This window comes from Clavelina lepadiformis, chromosome 1, assembly GCF_947623445.1.
Source record: "Clavelina lepadiformis chromosome 1, kaClaLepa1.1, whole genome shotgun sequence".
Lineage (NCBI taxonomy): Eukaryota > Metazoa > Chordata > Ascidiacea > Aplousobranchia > Clavelinidae > Clavelina > Clavelina lepadiformis.
In genome coordinates this window covers 25,594,327-25,612,665 of record NC_135240.1, presented here as the reverse complement: position 1 = coordinate 25,612,665, position 18,339 = coordinate 25,594,327, and the positions used below count along the sequence as shown (strand labels likewise).

The window sequence follows — 18,339 nt, the reverse complement described above, 5'->3', positions numbered from 1 at the left end:
ATCGAATTTACCACAAAACTAGATCGCAAAGCCAAAAGAATGTTTTAGAAATTCTCTACTAACTGGAATATTGTGCAAAGCCCAGTTTCCGCAAATCCCAACAAAAATTCACAAATTGTTGAGTTTGTGTATAGTCTAGGATGAAGCCGATACTAATTTCCGGTAGGCTTTTAGCCACATTGTCGTCAATTAATCCTTCAGTAACTTTGCCTACGTTTTTGATCACAACTTTCAGGATTTCAGATTTTGCTAAACTTGTCGGAAACTTTTCGTTGCCTATCAGCTACACAAAAAAGCGTAACATAAAGAAAAGGTTTTCCAGGGCTCTACTTTTGACTAAAATAAATATTATATTCCTAATATATACTACACCTAAACATGGATAGTATATGATTTTCTTTTCCTGATTTTACAAAACCAAAATCAACATCATAGTTTTTATGCTTGTGGTAGACTATACAGTAAATTTTCACTAAAATATTTGTTATAAAAAATTATTTTCTATTGTTTGTGTCCAATTAGTTCGTTTTATGTAGCCTGTGTATTAACAAAACTTATCTCTAATTCTGCTAGTCTGTGTATGAACTTTGTAAGCTTTTCAACCTTTCCTAATTTCATTTGAAATGTATTTAAACTTTTGTTATCTGACCCAGCAATGAAGTAAAGTAAAAGTATAAACCTAACGCAGCCAGATGAAGCAAAGATAACCAGAACGAAATAACACATTTTAATTATGCGAAATAACATATTCACATAAAAAGCATAACCGTTCCAATTTATTTTCTACATTCCTCTGGAGTTGTAAACGTTTTTGTTCATCATTTGCTCTCATCGCACAATTGCTTGAAAGTGTGTTAATATTTATTCAGTATACTAAGTTATGCCATAAGAAGTTTTAGCGTAAACATTTATGTCAATCAGCATTTAAATCGGATGGTTGCGATGACGTATAATATACAGAGAGTGTATACTTGCTTTCATGTTAGGTAATCGTGACTAAACGTTTCTGTATTTCATGAAAGATTGATAACTTTAAGGCTTAGATCGTTTCCTCAGTTTCCTTTAGCTTTTTAAGTTGCCTAAAGCTGCTTTGTAGTGATATGGGACTTAATTTGTTGGAACTTAATCTAACGTATCGTAAATCTTTACATACCTCTATAGTTATTTTATAGGTAACCTGATGCAGTATATTACTATTTTTAACTGAGTTTCTGTGATTGCAAAACAAACATTTGGATGTCTTCGAATTGGCAAACATATTTGTGTCTCTTGATATGGATGTCATCTCTCACCAAAGCACAAGGTAATATTCATCTAAAACTGACTGTCGAGAGCTGTTAAGTTTAACAAAACAAAGAGTTAAAGCTTTATTAAGGCTTTACATAAGCATAAAACGAAATAACATTATTTTATATAAATGCTTCCATTCAACTTGTAAAACGTAGGTGATACCAGCGCCCTGATTTGGGGTAACCCTTTTTTGGTAATCGCAATAGCTGGTGACGGCATAATGATAAGCCATAAGCTCTGACTTAAACAGTGCTCGAATCTATCTCTGCGGCGAGCGAAGAAAGCGTCAAACAGTTGTTATATAAATAAAATATGAACCCATGCAAATGGACTATATTAATTGGGCTTACAAAATGGTCTCTTAAAGACTTTTTTTACTGGTTCCATGTAGTTATGTGCTATAACTCTTAACTGAATAACTTAACTGAATAATAACTCTGAACTGAAGTCCTTGCAATATGATAAAAAAAATAATTAATTGATCTATGTATAAATCGTATACATTTACAAACTAATGGTCCATAAACCTTTGATTTGTTTTTTTAGCAATCATTTTGGTAGGTTTTAGTAATTATAATCTGCTATTGAAAAATAAAAATGATAGTTGTTACTCTGGGTATGATGGGTAAGGTTTATTGAACTTTTAGTTTTGATGTGATGCTTTTCAAGCGTCCATCATTTGTTTTATTTGGTCTGCTAGAACTTGAAGATAGTCCACATAGTCCAGCTACTCCCACTTTAATTGAGTCGAGATCACGCACGAGCTGATAGCCAGGGAAGCAAATACAAGCAATTATCGCCATGGGGCCAGAAAATGCGTCCCTTATAAAACAACCATTTCGCACAAAATGTTTTATATCAAAATTTCACTTACAAGCGAGGGTCAAAATGCCATTTCAGAAAAATCCTAAGCGACATAGGTTCTCCAAGGGTCACCGCTTTTATGAAAGAAAGGAGTCAGTTCCACGTAGCTCAGCTGAGTCGAAATTGAAATGGAAAAGGCCATCAGGTAAGGAAGGCTTATAATGTTCTGCACAAAACTTACGTGAAGTTTGCCGGTAAGCGGTATGGGCGACTGATTCACCAGTAGCATATAAGCAAGCCGGTGTGCGCCATATCGCCTACCGCCAAAGTTTATGCATCCGTAGCCATCACCGGTTTTCGGCCCAATCCTGCTAAGGCAGCAAGCGTTTGGAGCTAACCGAACTCTATTACATCGTAAATATTCAATCGCGTTTTCCATTACCTGCATCGTACATTAAAATACAGAGTTATTTGTTCTAAAGTGTCTGGTTATTCCGATTTAAAGCTGTACGCTCCAAAACTTGTCCACAATTGCTGTAAAAAACACTCAATGCAACAGCAGGGCTTTGTTTTACCAAACCAAAGGTAATATAATAAACAAAAAAGAAATTAATCACGTCTAGTCACGGAAACCTTCTTCTTTCCAGGTTGTTTTACTAGGAAGCACTACAGCAAGGGTCAGTAAGCTAGGCTAAAAGCAGACTAGCAGTTTGAAAGAGTTTAACATTTCGCCTTGCAATTGCTATAATTTTCCTTTAGGGGCTGTAGGCCATGACAAATAAAATTGTGTTAATAAAAACTTCAAGCCATGACAAATAAAAATGTGTTCTATTTGATACAGTTTTACGCAGAAATCGACACTCCTTGTGATAGACTCATAGAAAATTCTGACGTCGATCAAATACACAAACAAACTTCTTACAATTTAGCTTTTAGAAGTTTTTTTTGGCTCATGTGAGTTATGCAAAACGTAAGCATTTGTTACTGCCCGATTTATAGTTTGATGTTATATATTACAGTTCTATAATACTATTTTACCTATACAATTATCGATGGTTGACCGTAAAATGGTTGGTGTTTGATTTGTACGCTATATATTATAAAAAAGCACAAAAAAGTTTTAAAAATTCTAAAAGCGCGTAAAGAGCAAAAGCGGTCACATGTCACACGTTATTGGCATATGTCACGTTATCTGCTATCTGACCTCATGCAATGCTGCGTAATGGTTATATGTTTATAAATAAAAGACTTCTAAAGAAAAACGTGATCAGGCGCATGTTCACGAAGCGCAGTTTTTACGTCAAGTTTTATTAATTTGAATTTGTGTAGTCTATTTATAAATCTGAGTTTATTTTTCTATAAGAATCCATTCGATGACTGTGGTTCACTTCCGTAAATGCTTGAAAAGCGGAAAACTAGTCAGAGAGTGTACAGTAGAGCACCGAAAATACTTTAAGGTTTGTTTAAAAACATCAGTGAGGTCTCTGCGCAGAGTTCGACCGATATTACATCTTATATCGGTACAATGCGGCCTCTACATTATACGATGGATTTCACGTTTTTCACCAGTTAAACTGGTTTTTGAGTTGTTTGCTTAGCGTGTAGTTTAACGTATGTAGTATTAAAGCATTAAAGTATGAGTATTATGTTCTACAGTATAAGTATTAAAAAGTATTTGTGTTTTTAAATCGAGGCAAACAAAACAAGATAGACAATGTAGAGCAGTCTGAGGAGTCCGGCATCATGACAATTAGTTTAAATGAATTAAACTTTTTTGTCGTTGACTACAGGACTTTCAACCTCTGTGCATTAAACTACGTACGTTCATAAAAAACTTCAAGATTACAATTAAACGATCTGCTGCTTGGTAGGTCTAAAGCTTTCAAGTCTTTAATTAAAACTTTGATTAAAAACTGTTGAAGATGAGCAGAAAGCAAACGTTGAATCTCTATAAGGTTGTTTTGTATGTTATTGTGCAGTTCGTAACCATTCGTAACGAACCAGAAGCGTTCGTAGAGTTAACTGAAATTCTATAATTTGTTGATATCTGTGTTAGAGCTCACATCGAAATCCCACGTGAAATCTCCGAATGAAGGCGTGGGTTCGAATCTCACTTTTTATACAATGTGTAAACATGCAGAGATCAGCGCTTAGCGCTACCAACAATTCTGTGATTTAGTGGTATCTACAATGGCAGGCGGTTCCTATATCTGTGACCGTATGCCGGTTTGCCTGTGCAAGCTTTCTCCATATGTTTTCCACGATCTCCTTTTATGATTTCAAATTGCTGTAGCGAGGCTGTACTCGCCAGACATATCTAAAAATGAGAACGTATTTGGTAGCACGACTAAATGACTAATACTCAGAACAAGAAAATAATAGACAAAACGTTTGAACTATTTTCATTCTGCAAATGTTTGAAACGTTATTTACCCAAGCACAAACTCGGATAAATATAACTTATTTAACTAGTTATAAATAGGTACAAAAGAGCATGCCTTGTACGTTTCATACACTTAAAAAATTTTCAATTGTTATATAGGCGTTTTTGGCTGATTCGATAGAATTTATAATTATACATATAATATATATGCATTTATCAACAATCGCTTCTATATGTCGACCGCCCAACAGAGCGTTATTTTAAATGTTTTCTAAAACACGGCCGAGTTATACCTTGCAAAGTTTTATGTAAACATTAAAGCACAGTAAATTAAACCGGATGCTGATGTGCGCTGACGTGGGTAATCTACTAATTTTTGTATCAAGTTATCGAAGTTATTTCCGTGTACCTTAGCGCTTGTAAAAATAAAGCTTGAGCACAGTTTTCGTCTACCGCTAGTTTATAACCACAGACTTTATGGTGCATAAAAAAACTTGTTAAAGTTTTCATAACGATTCAAATTACTTTCTAGATACGGTGTTAAAGTTTGTTGTATTAAGTTATTTGATTTTATAGGCTGTGTTTACGGGAAGAAAAAGACTAGTACGTTTTCTGTTTGGAAAATGTACTTATTTTACATATTATTGATTTCACTCGCAAAAGCACAAGGTAAGAATTATCTAAAGCTGAATGTCAAAAGCTGCGAAAGAATTTGCTTAAATTTTTATCGAGACTTTATAAAATAAAAATTGGGAGATTCGGAGAGAAGGAACAGTTCCTTCAAGTATGCGCTTGACATCAGTTTGCAAATTGTGTTATCTGTACTGTGCTATATGATTTCAATTCTCCACAACAATTGGGATTAATCGCTAAGCATTTAGGCATTACAACAAGAGAAATCACCATCATTTTATTTTTAAGAAATGTTTTCAAGATGATTCGTATAGAAGCAAAGTTTACAGACAGATGGTGGATTAACAGGAGATTTGTTGTCATGCTTATCAGTCATGTTTTGTTCTGACGCAGAAACGTTGATAATTCCGAGAAATAGGTCCACATCGAAAAACCAAAACTGCTTAAACACAAATAGATTTTTGGTGCATTAAATTGTTCATGAAAACCGACAACATCAGGCCCATTCGTGTTCACATTTCAGAAGTTCTTTCAGCGATATTTTTCCTATTTAGTAGTGGATAGAATGTTTTAATAATTTCTACTCATAACGTGCCCGTAACTTTGTGTTTGACTGAGCAGTGCATTATGGGCAGTGACATTTTTGCAACAACTTGTCAAAACGTTTTGGGGTAAATTTAATTAACTTCTGCATTCAAAAACAAAATAACTTACTCGAAACACACTTGATCTATCGTATTCAATTACTTGCAATTCCGTTTTTCAAAGTGATTTGCTTATAAAAACTATCAAGAACCATTTTTCCCACTTTCATAGATAAAATTGATAGGTAACATTATACATTACGATGGGTCTTACACATTGTATTTTACATGTCACATCTAAATAAGCCCATTTAGTTGCGATTATAATCGCACAGATAATTATCTGTCATGCCGGCATATTACTGTCTATCGGGCGTTCACAAAGAAGCAAGTTCACAAGTTTTAATTCAATTCATTAGATTTGAAAAAAAATCTTTTACAAGCTCCCTACTTTTACTTAAGCCTTTTATGAATTGCTTAGACGTATTCAAAGATATTTCTTATGTACGTATACAATAAAAAGAAAACTTTCAATTTAGCTTTATGTTTTCATTTTTCAACTTGCAGTCGCTTGTTTGTTTCCCCTCTAGAACTTCAAAACGGCTCACCTTTTCCAGCTTCTTCAATACCATTGGATCGTATTCCTCCAAATCCCTTTCCACTAGATCTTATTCCAGCCGAGCCTTTCTCCTTTTTCCCTGTTCCACCTCCAAGGATCCAGCCAGTTCTTCCTATAGGTATAATAACTTTGCTTCAACTTGAAGTATACTTAAAAATCTAAAAAACATTTTTAGTTTTGTTAAGGGTCTTGGGCTGTAAGTTCCAATAAAAAATACTTTCAAAAGAGCGGTACATATAAAAAGTCAGCATACAATAATATGTTGGCCATGTGTTTTTTCTAAACATGTTTAGTTATTGTAATGAACAAGAATTAATCTATCTAAATTCTATTTCTATTTTTATTGCTCACCTTGAATGAACGCAGATTTTGCTCCAATCGCCTTTCCCAGTGCAGGTAAGCAAATACTTTATATTTTTCTTATTGAATAATTGCTGAGATAAAAATACCTGATGATAAAAGATGTTAAACACGCCCAGCAAAGCATGACACAAAGTGGCATCTTTTAATTAGATTGAAAACACAAAGACATGAAAATCAAAAACAAATTTTTTCTTAATCGTAGAATAATTGGAATATGTTTTTAGACTGTTTTCCACCGCCACCTGGACCAAACAGTGAACTGTCTTTCGATGTGAATAGCAGTGTCATTCCAGTCAAAACCAAAGTAAAGTATGAATGCCATCCAGGCTTCTCTGCTACTGGCCCAACCCAATTTTCTTGTCAAAATGGGTCGTGGGATATTGAACTATTCATTCCAAATTGCACGATTCCTGATTCTGGTTTGTGAAATTATTTTCAACATTTAGCTGATGCATCAAGCATTGGTTTTAATTTTAATTTCGATGTAGGATGTGGAAATCCTCCTTTCCTGCTAGATGGCGATATAGTAGGAGACCCCCCGTATGATATCAATGAAACAATATCCTATCGTTGCTTAGAGGGGTTTGAATGTATCAACCCAAATGCTTCTTCTATCAGTCGATGTGAGCCTGGTAACCAATGGAGCTTGCAAACCCACGACGAAAACTTTCCAACATGTTTTCCAGGTGAGTAAATAAGTATTGTTAAAGTCAGTATAGGTAAATGGCGGTATTTAAATTACGGGCCATGCAAAACGCAAATGGCAATATATCTTTTTAAGTGTTCAAGGTTTAATTAATGCTTTACTTCGGATGAAAGTCGTAAAATGTTATCTCATATATTTTTTTAGTTTGTTCTGTTCCTCCATCACCACCTGAGGACGTATTACTGCTTTCTAGTGAAAACATCTTTAACAGAGACACTTTTCCACTGGGAACGGAAGTGATATATGGTTGCGAAGATCCATTTTCAAAGCACGTACAAAACACATTCACTTGTACAACTTCTGGATGGCTTGGTGGATTTCCTTTCTGTCCATTGCGTAGGTTGAGTTGTAAAAGAAAACTCTGGCTGCTATTACGTGTGCAGATGAACCGCTTTTTTGTAATTCATGCAACGTCATAACAGTCTGGTTTGAAATGCGTCCATATACCCTCCAAACTTACATTTTGTGATACAGATTGCGATAATCCTCCGTCTACGACAAACGCGAGCATTTTTCCAATCTCGACAAGAGAATTCTCGCAAGCTCGGTTTTTCTGTGATCCCGGACTTTTCACGTCGAATGCAACACTTATCTACTGCATTGGAGGAGAATGGAAGATTGCACCTGAACGTTTTCACTCTTTTGAACCTCAAGGCAATTTGACGCTTCCCATTTGCATCGAACCATCTGAAGGTAAAATGATTACAAAAGTTTTTTTCTTCAACGAGATGCTTTTGTGTATAAGTAATCACCCCCTTCAAATTGACCAGGATGCGGGAACCCTCCACTTTTAATAAATGGAGCATATGAAGCTGTAAGTGAACCCAATCAAGTACATTATATTCACGAGACCATTACTTACTTCTGCATCAGTGGATATTATTTAAACGCACCTGCGGGATCAAAAAGCACTTGTCTTGCTGGAAACCGCTGGAGTTTGAACGAAAGTGCATCCAGCTTTCCCATATGTGAACCAGGTGAACCATTGATCGTTCATTTACCAATGTTGATCATAAGTTAATTCATAGATATATATATATATATGCATCGTATGTATAGAGTTCATATTTTACTTCTACTTGTTTCTCAGATTGTGGAAATCCTCCACAAGCAACAAACGCAACGGTGAGAGTATTTTCAACAATTGAAGGATCAATTGCTCATTACATTTGCGACGAAGGATTGTCCACAAATGATGTAACAACATCCACTTGTAGAAGGAATGGAAATGTCGTTTCATGGGACCTTGTTCAACTTCCACTGTGTAGGATCCCCGAAAACGGTAAGAGTAGTTGAGCATATTTCTAAATAACGTTTTGTCAACATTAGACATCAAGTCAAATCAGTTTCTCAATCAGTTCTATTTGAGATGATACAAACTGGCCAATAGGCAGCCTTGTATACTTAAGGGTGATAGAAGAAGAAATACTTTTTTTTGTATACACGTAAATTTTCTCGAAATGGATGAATTTGCATTATAAGTACAATAACTAACTATGGTTCAATTAGAAATATTGTGCTATACCTACGGTATATTCATCATTTATATGAGTATAAAAAACTGGTTAAAATTAACTTTTACCAGGATGTGGCAATCCTCCAATGATCAATAATGGATTTGCTGTGAGTATTCCTCCATATAAGGAAGGCAACATTGTGACATATGATTGCTTCCAAGGTTATGAGTTGGTTGCTCCTGGTGGTTCTTATGTGGTTTGTCGTCAAAATGAATGGATTAATGAGTTGGAATCACCAATGCTTCCTTTTTGTCGTCGTGGTAAACAAGCATGTAGTCAATCAATTAACTCAATTAACGCATATAATCATGTAAACTGTTATTTTTTGTCTGTATACCATACTTGTATAATTTTTCTCTTTTGCCTGCACAATTTGAATTCTATAAAACCATAATTGCTTACTTGTATAATTTTATGATTTTGAAACTTTTCTGAAATTCATATTTTTTGTTATAGTTTGCTTATCACTGCCCACTTTGCCTCGGGGTGGCGTAGTACTGGTGGATGAAACTCTTCGCAACAAAGACGGAATATCATTTTCCAACGGAGTCGAACATGGTTTTGGATGTCAACCGGGATATCGTTTGGTTAGGGATGCAACGCTCACTTGTGTTGAAGGAGATTGGTATTGGAGGGTCAATAGAAAATCGGCTGAGCCACCGCTTTGCTACCGAGGTATTTTGATAACTCGGACATTGTTGTCAACATTTATGTTGCACTTGCCCATCCGAGAAAAAACCTTGCATTACCTGAGTACTGCTTTCTTAAAGTCTGTTTCTCAGATTGCAATCTTTGCGACTTACTTTGCTTTGTAAATGTTTCGTTTTTCTATATTTCATGTAGATTGCGGTCCACCACCGAAGGTAGCAAATGCAACTGTCGACGCTCTGGCAACTGTAGAAACATGGGCCGTAGATTATGTCTGCAATCCAGGCCTTTCCACTTCTCCTTCAAAAACAATAGTATGCGATAGCAACGGAAAATGGGTTTCTCGGGCTCAAGAGGCTGAGTCTTTCCCAACATGTACTCTTCCATCTTCAGGTAGAAAATGGAAAAATTTTTAAATTATTTTGCCAAATGTCAAACAAATTCCCTTCAACAAACAGTGAAAAACACAAGTTTTAATTGTTTTAACAATAATGCAGGTTGCGGGGACCCACCGGTTCTGAAAAACGGTTGGTTTTTCTTCGTCGGTCCACATTATAATGACACCGTGACATACCGATGCGATTTTGGCTATGAAATTAGTGCTCCCAATGGAGCTATGAGCACTTGCTTGCCAGAAAATACGTGGAGTCTTACTCCTGGGTCAGAGATCTTTCCGATATGCAACAGTGGTGAATATTAATACTACAGTGTAGTAATCATCTTCTTTCAGTTTACCTTGACTTAATTTCTCTCTGTTATGGTTGCGCTTGTGGTATGATAATTTTATCATCGAACTGACGAAAGTGTTTACACGACTGAAACTTGACCATGGTTTTTCATCACTCACGCGCTGGATACCGAGCTCGCCTATGTGCAAGTTTCGATTGACATTCATATTTTTATTCGTTTATTTTTCTTTTTTTTATGTCGTATTGTCCGGTCTTAGAACTTTTCACCAAGCTCACTGGACAGGAACACACATAGTTAATACCTTTCCCAAGGACATAACACCGGTAGCGTCACTTATAGATATCGAACACAGGCCGCATTGTTGTGAGTCCCCTCAACAGCACGGTCACAAAGCCGAAAACTAAAAGCATGTATGTTTAAAGGTTGCGTTCAATCACCGCCAGAAGCAACATATGGTTTGGAAATTGTAGATGAACCATTTAGATATACATTTGGATTTGGATTTGGATCCATCGTAACTTACCGTTGTAAAGAAGGGTCCACACTTATTGGGAGTACAACATTAAATTGCAGTAATGGGATGTGGCTACCTGATTTACCCACATGTGTGCAAAGTAGGGATTACTTTAAACAAAAATTTTGCTTTCAAATAGAAAAAAATTCTTAATGGATGCATTTTGTTTATTATGTCCTGCATTAAGTTTACAGTAGATATTGTTTATCGTTAGGCTGTGATTATGTTTTCAATGGCATAGACGTATATTTTCATGTAGACTGCAGCACGCCCCCACGAGTACAAAACGCACAAATTAGACGAGCACTAAATTCAGAATCACAAAGTTTTGAGTATATGTGCGATCCGGGTTTTTCTACCACTGATTTTACAATAACCATTTGCCTTGATGATGGAACTTGGAGCTTAAACAGACTTCCCCGATGTACAGCACCAAAACAAGGTGAATACTGAAGAATACCTACTGCTATTTATCGATACATCAGTAATTGCTTTATGATTGTTTACTTAATGTAACTTATCTAAATTTTTTAAATTAGAATTTAAAACTTAGAGGAAAGTACTAAACTGCTGCGTTTAGTTAAGAGCTACAAGTTCATTCTTCTCTCTGTTTGTTATGTGGTACGAGTTCATGCAGACAGAAAAACGCTGTGCAGGCTACTATGATCATATATACTATGGCATCTAATAAATGTGCTCTGAGTCCAGGTTGTGGAAGCCCAGCTTCCTTACAAAATGGAAAATACTCTGGTGAGGCTCCATTTGCAGAAGGTGCCTCTATAAAATACCAATGCAAAGATGACTTGCGGATGGTTGCGCCAAATGGTGCTGTGAGCACGTGCCAGGCTGGTAACAAATGGAGTCTCGAGTTGAACCGAGGCAACTTTCCAGAATGTAGACTTGGTATGTTAACAATTATGAGAAATAAAAGTTTCCCTTCATAAAAAATCAATACATTTTGCCGCATAATAATCTAGTGTTTTATATAGTTGCACTTGTTGCTAGTCATAAAAATGTATTTTAATCCAACTTATCTCCAGATTGCAAAACTGCACCGCCAAGGCCAAACAACGATGTACTAATTTTAAATGAGCCTGTTCCGGACAATGATGGTTTCTATGCAAAAGGCTCTGCCATAGTCTATGGTTGCGATTTTTCTGGAAGTCTTACTGGATCGCCTGTCAGTATCTGTCTTGGAAATGGGTGGTTTCCAGATATCCTCGATTTACGTTGTGTTTATGGTATGTTTTGTGTTGAGACGTATGATAAAACACAAGAAGAATTTTGTAGTAGTTTATTTGACTTAATGTTTTTAAATTAAGCTTCATTCAGCCTGTTTATTCCCGACACGTACGTATTTTACGGACCACGGAGAAGGTTGGATGTCGCTAAAACCAACGACTTCATTCAACCAAACTTCTCTATTTCTACCAATATGACCAACTATACGGCAGCGAGCAGAACGAACGGTTCAGATTTAATTCCCATCACAAGTGTTTGTGGATATCCAGGATTTTGCGTTGGATCTCCTCCTGACATATATTTCAAATGTTCCAACCATACTTTGTTCGAATGTGAAGCGTGTGGTGTGGGCCGAGCAGTGTCTTTCCTCTTTTTTGTTTTGCTTTTTGCTTTGACAATCTTTTTTGGCAATGCTTTGGTTATATGGGTGGGCTACAAACGCTTCAATCGGAAAAAAGCAAACAAAATGGACATTTGCAAACTTTCCCTTGCAGTAGCTGATATTTTGACAGGTACTGTAAATGGCCGGAACAATTGATTTTAATCTTGTCATATTATTTTGTAAATAAATACATAACAGAGAAAAAAATACGTTTTATGGCTTTCAGTTACTAAAACTTTTCAAATAGAACTTGCTTTGTTTCTCAAGGAATACAAATCCTGGTTGTGGTGAGCTTCAACTTCACTTGGACAATGAACTCAACCCCAGTAGAACTTATCCAACAACAGTCAGCATTGCAGGGATCACCGCAAGCTTATGTGGGAGGAATATTTTTTCTTTTCACTCTCACATCATCTCTGTTTCATTTGGTCTATATGGGAGGAGAAAGATTATATGCCATTGCTAAGCCAATACGTTACAAATGGCAAAAGAAAACATCTGTTTATGTCGGTCTTGGTGCAGTGTGGATCCTATCATTTTTAAGCGCAACGGTTCCAGGTAAACATAGAGTATTTGAAGAACTTTAAATCGTTTTAAGGATTAAACAAAAATTTAGGCAACTACGATTTCTTTTATCCTCTTTTCTTTGTTATTTATTTGTCAGCTTGGTTTCCCACTCAGTTGCATTTCACATATTTGGCACCGACGTTTCTGTATCAACCTGCCATCACAAGCACTGTTTCAAACATGGATTACTCAGTTGCTATTACGTTTATGATAATATTTTACCTTTTACCATTTATGTTGCTTGTAAGTTACTTGGATAAATGTATGTTTTTCTTTTAGCATGGACATTTATGAACATGCTTTATCTTCTGATGACGAAGTGATAAAAACAATATTTCGATCGTACATGCTTATTTATTTGCTATACCGCTGGTGTTAATCTTTAAAAACATCTATTAAACAAATAACACTAAGCGTTTAAAATAATTACAAAAACAATACCGTTTTACAAAAATTAAATATTTTTCTAATTTGTTTCTGCTTTTTTGTAGACAGCATCTTGTTTGTTCACGGCATTTTTCGTATATGCAGCTGGTAATCAAAGGTCGAATAACACTGGTACCAAACAATCACAATCTTCCAACAAACGCAGAAACAAACGAAAATTGACAGTCCTAAAAACAATTGCAATTATGCAGATCGGGTTCACAGCTACGCTGCGTAAGTGTGTAACGATATAGCATCGTTTTTTTAATTAGTTCTACCCTGTTTTAAACAGATTTAATTTTTTTGTTGTTGTATATTACATTTTTATTTCATCTAGTTCCAATCGTCGTGGCGGCTTCTTTATTCTATTCTGGTCACTTGGATTGCGACGACATTGCACAACCCTACATGGTTTGCTTTTACTTTAGCATGACAAACAGGTAACTTTGGCGTAGCTAGAAATAATATGGGCAATTTGTTACGAGTATTCGACATTCTCATGATCAATTGTCTCTTCCATAGCTTGGTCAACTTCATCGTTTACAGCGCGAGAGAACGGGATTTTCGGAATGAGATGGTTGATATTTTTAAACCCGGGTACTTAAAGCAGCTGAGTGTTCAATCTACTGCACAAAAACCACGGAAAGACGAGAATTCAAGTAAAAACGTGGATTCTAGTGAAAACGTTATTGAAACCTCTAAAACACCACAAACTAAGCAAACTTCGACTTCGTTTTGAACTACGTTTAGTCTCTTTAAACTTGGAAATATATTTTGACAGCTGTCTAGTATGGCTTATTTTAGTATTGTATTTTGATTTTTGTTTTGATATTAACTTTTCAAAGAATCAAAAACCGTTGAAGACACAATTGCATTATTTTTCTTCTTCTACTTTTGACAACCGTGTTATTTTGTTTAACTTGCTTGTGAACCATCTTATATTATGTGCAAAAATTCAATACCTGTTGTTTTGAGCTCATATATAGTTTTCTAGGTTTATATTCTATGGTATGAGCCGACGACATGATAGTTTTGGATGATCATACTCTAGCGAAATGTTGTTTGTGAAGGACTTTGTCATGAGTAAACTTCCAAAATTAATCATTATGAAGATAGAAAACACATTATACAAAACCTATTATTTCTTTACAAGGGGTTAATAACACCAGGTAACACGTCTGATGCACTCGAGGTAGTTTCAAAATTTGACAGCAGTGTAAAACCACCCATGGATGGCGTCGGTTATATATGCTGGGCCTTGCTAACTCGCTTAAGTTGTGAAAATTACCCCATAACTTGCAATACAGAGTGCGTGTGTTACCGTCCTTTTTTGTTGCTGGTTCTAAGTGACCTGCAGTTAATTATATCAGATTGTATTTCAAAACAGTAAAAACTAAGCACATCTACACAGCAGTACAGTGTCGGTAGAATCATCATTCGTTTGACAACGGGCAAAGCGTAATCACATTTTGCAGTGCTTATGGAAGGTAGAAAATACAAAGGCAGGACAAACCAATCAGAAAACAACGTAACATTCCTCCCCAACCAATAAATTTCGTTTCGGCATTGTTTGAACGACATCAAATAGTATAACTGGCTATAGGCTAAGCATATGGTAAATACAATTAAAAACTGCAATGTAACACGAAGCAACAGCCACTATTTTGTTACCCAAATGAATTTATGAATTATTTAAGGAAATTCTCATTCAACTACCATATAACTCCATATTACCATGCAGTTTTGTAACATCTGTGGGTAATGAGATGTCTGTTGCGGTATTCTGAAAATTTCCCACAAATTGCTGAAACTTGTTGCTAATTAAGTATAATTTTCAATTTTTAAGTCATTCAAATGATAATAATCCCAGTGATCGAACTTTACCACAAAACTAGATCTCAAAGCCAAGAGAATGTTTTAGAAATTCTCTGCTTACTGGAATATTGTGCAAAGTCCAGATTACGCAAATCCCAACACAAATTAGCATATTGTTGAGTTTGTCTAGGATGAAGCCGACACTAATTTCCGGTAGGCTTTTAGCCAGCTTGTTGTCAATTAATCATTCAGTAACTACGTTTTTGATCACAACTCGTGTTACACGGATTTCAGATTTTGCTAAACTTCTGGGAAACTTTTCCTTTCCGCCAAGCATACCATACAATGTCGCTAACGAAGGATAAATTATCTTTTTATAGGAGAGACTTTAATATAATCGCTGAGTTAAGCCTATATCGGTGAACTTCATCAAAGCACAAAACGGTTTACAGAAAAATTAGAAAAAACTAAAAAATTAAAATGATTTATAACACTGGTCAACACGATTTTTTGTGCCAAGGATTTGACAACGATTTTAGGCTAATTTGGGGTCGCTGATTTCGAAAATGACAATCATTTTTCTCAATTGGCTCTAGTTTTCGAGATATTTAGTTTTTTCACTTTCGGAAATTCCACTCATGTCACACATAACGCAATACTAGGTTTCAGGTCTCAGGCAACTGTAATACACTTGGACAATAGTCAGTAATATAGTCAAATGCATAAATATCACAATACTAAATCAATCAGTGCGTAATAAGTCTGTTTTTATATATAGTTGATGGCGAATCGCTTTTTGTATGACTTTCTTTTATGGCGGACGTCAGTACAATCGTGCTGAAAAACCAACATTAGTCTTCCATCAAGTTTTTCTCCCATTTGCCCTGGTATCATTCTTCCATCACCTTTATGTCCTGATGAAATCTCTCCCCTTGTTCTTCAGAAAAATCTCCCAATTTGTCAGGAAATTTTTCCAAATAGCTGTGGAGATAGTGCACTTAAATGCTCATATTTGCCCCTACCTGTTGGTAGGTCTCGAGCATATTTTCTACCAGCTCTGCATAGTTTTCTGCCTTGTGGTTTCCAAAAAAGTTCTTCACCACAGAAACAAAACAAGACCAAGCTTGGAATTCCACATTGTTCATGCTTGTTCCAAATTTGAGTCATTGATTAATTTGCGAATTTGAGGCCCATCAAAAATGCCTGCTTTCAATTTTTGGTTGTCAGTTTTGGAAAACATCTACAAAAATATTTAAAACAATCACCATCTTTATATAAAGACTTTACAAATTGTTTCATGAGCCCCAGCCTGACATAGAGAGGTGGTAAAATGATCTTCTTTCTTTGAAACAAAGGTTCCTTAATCACATTTGCTTTGCCTACTTCCACATTATCTCTTGTGAGCCATGCCTTTTTTACCCTGTGCTGGGTCTTTGCCCTGCTGTCTTACAAGCACATAAAGCAGGGATACTTAGTGTATCCACTTTGCTGTCCAAGCAAAAAGTTCACCATCTTTAAGTCAACACAAATTGACCACTGGTGCTCGGCATAGCAGATCTTCCGTAAAACTAATTTCACATTTTCATACTCTTCTTACAGTTTTGTTGAATGAGCAATTGGCAGAGATGAATAACAGTTGCCATTATGCAACAGAATGCATTTTAAACTTCTGGTAGAGCTGTCTATAAACAATCGCCAGTCTTCTTGTTTGTAGTCTAGGACTTTCATTTTGAGGAGAAGTCCAGTTGTATCATTTCAATATTCAAGGTCTGCATCTTGACTGAAGAAGGGAAAGAGTTCCTCTTCTCCAGTCCAGTAAGCTGTTATCTTTGTATCCGCCTTTAGCCAGTTCTTCTCCTTCAGTCTGAAAGGTAAAACCTTAGATGCTTCTTTTGATAAGTTAAAGTCTCTGATAAGATCATTAAGCTCCTTTTGTGTGAACTGTTCCGCAGTGAAAGAGCTTTCTTCGTAAATGTTTCATTTCATGCTTTTCCTCAATATCTGTTTCTTGTAAATCTGGTACTGATGTAAACGCATGTAAGGGAATGCTTTTGCAGTGCTCAACCGGTCGCCTTACTAACTAGTTTTAAGAAGATTAACGTTTTATTCACTTGCAACTCAAAAGAAGCAAACTTGATCAAGGTCAGCGATTCTTTCCTTCAGTGCATTAAATATTTCAAGAAATCATGAGAAATTAACGCATTTTTATCAGTACATTGACAAATAAGGCAGGTCTATTTGATGAGAATCACAATTGAGTCTATTCTGAGGTTTTAACCTAAACACAAACGATGACGTGATAGCTAAAACACTGTCACTAATGCCAGAAATAGTGAAAAATGCTGAAATAAAGAAAATAACCATATCTCGAAAACTAGAACCAATTCAGCAAAACCAATGCCAAATTCGGAATCAGCGACCTCAAATTACCCTAAATCCGTTGAAACATCGCTGGCACTTCAAAAAAAATGTTTTTTTGTTGGGCAGTGTAATCAATGAATTTTTTTGCAAACAGTCGGCGATCTGTGGTTAATAAATGAAGACTCTTACCTGAAGAACGTCCTTGCATTGAAAAGTATAGTTCCGTGTCAAGTTAATAGTGCACGTACTAGTCAGATTATAACCACTTTTTTGCCCATATTACGCAATTACCGAAGTAAAGCTGAATTTCTTGAAATGACTAGTTGGAAATAACTTGATTAATTACTTTAAGAAAGACCCAAAAGGAAATCTTTCCCATGCGAAATATGACGTTAAACTTGACCTATGCTCGGATATGTGGCTAATCACGTTTTCTTCCTGGACAATCTGAAGTCGCTGAAAGCGAAACGTAACGTTTTTATTGCATTCGTTCCTAGCAGACCGATTCTTCTTCAAGAGTGAACCGCTCCTCATGATTAACATAAACAGGGCTTATGATAGGTTACCGGGCTCCAGCTAAGACGTAAGAATGCTTGATAAGATAAGAAAAAACATGCAAAGTGATAAAACTACAACACACGCACAGATCAGGCAAAGACAATTAAAACATGGTAAAATGAGCTACATAGTAAAATCTGAATAAAAGTTTAACACATCGCTAAACAAAGAACTATTACGTGTTATTTGGGACCACACGTAAATTTCATGACTTACACGACACATGATGGCGCATGT

General features: G+C 35.8%; 1 protein-coding gene across 3 annotated transcripts; it reads left to right on the top strand.

Annotated features, from left to right (window-relative positions):
• The first annotated feature begins 757 nt into the window (after positions 1 to 757).
• On the top strand, positions 758 to 14,631 carry LOC143467977 (sushi, von Willebrand factor type A, EGF and pentraxin domain-containing protein 1-like). 3 transcript variants are annotated; one of them, XM_076965082.1, is made up of 23 exons: positions 770 to 1,303; positions 6,285 to 6,431; positions 6,680 to 6,709; positions 6,901 to 7,095; positions 7,165 to 7,362; positions 7,527 to 7,718; positions 7,857 to 8,075; positions 8,153 to 8,359; positions 8,473 to 8,664; positions 8,968 to 9,159; positions 9,356 to 9,574; positions 9,743 to 9,940; positions 10,045 to 10,236; positions 10,660 to 10,851; positions 11,011 to 11,193; positions 11,460 to 11,654; positions 11,792 to 11,992; positions 12,074 to 12,505; positions 12,643 to 12,933; positions 13,040 to 13,185; positions 13,434 to 13,602; positions 13,706 to 13,808; positions 13,891 to 14,631. In XM_076965082.1, exons 1-23 carry the CDS (start codon positions 1,237 to 1,239, stop codon positions 14,105 to 14,107), a joined length of 4,377 nt encoding a protein of 1,458 aa, XP_076821197.1. In that variant the 5' UTR covers positions 770 to 1,236; the 3' UTR covers positions 14,108 to 14,631. The 3 variants fall into 3 exon arrangements, 2 of the variants coding, with proteins under 2 accessions (XP_076821197.1, XP_076821227.1); XM_076965112.1 differs by lacking the exon at positions 770 to 1,303 and adding an exon at positions 5,014 to 5,146 and having other exon boundaries at positions 13,891 to 14,630; XR_013118967.1 differs by lacking the exon at positions 13,891 to 14,631 and having other exon boundaries at positions 758 to 1,303; positions 13,474 to 13,602.
• The last annotated feature ends 3,708 nt before the right edge of the window (positions 14,632 to 18,339 follow it).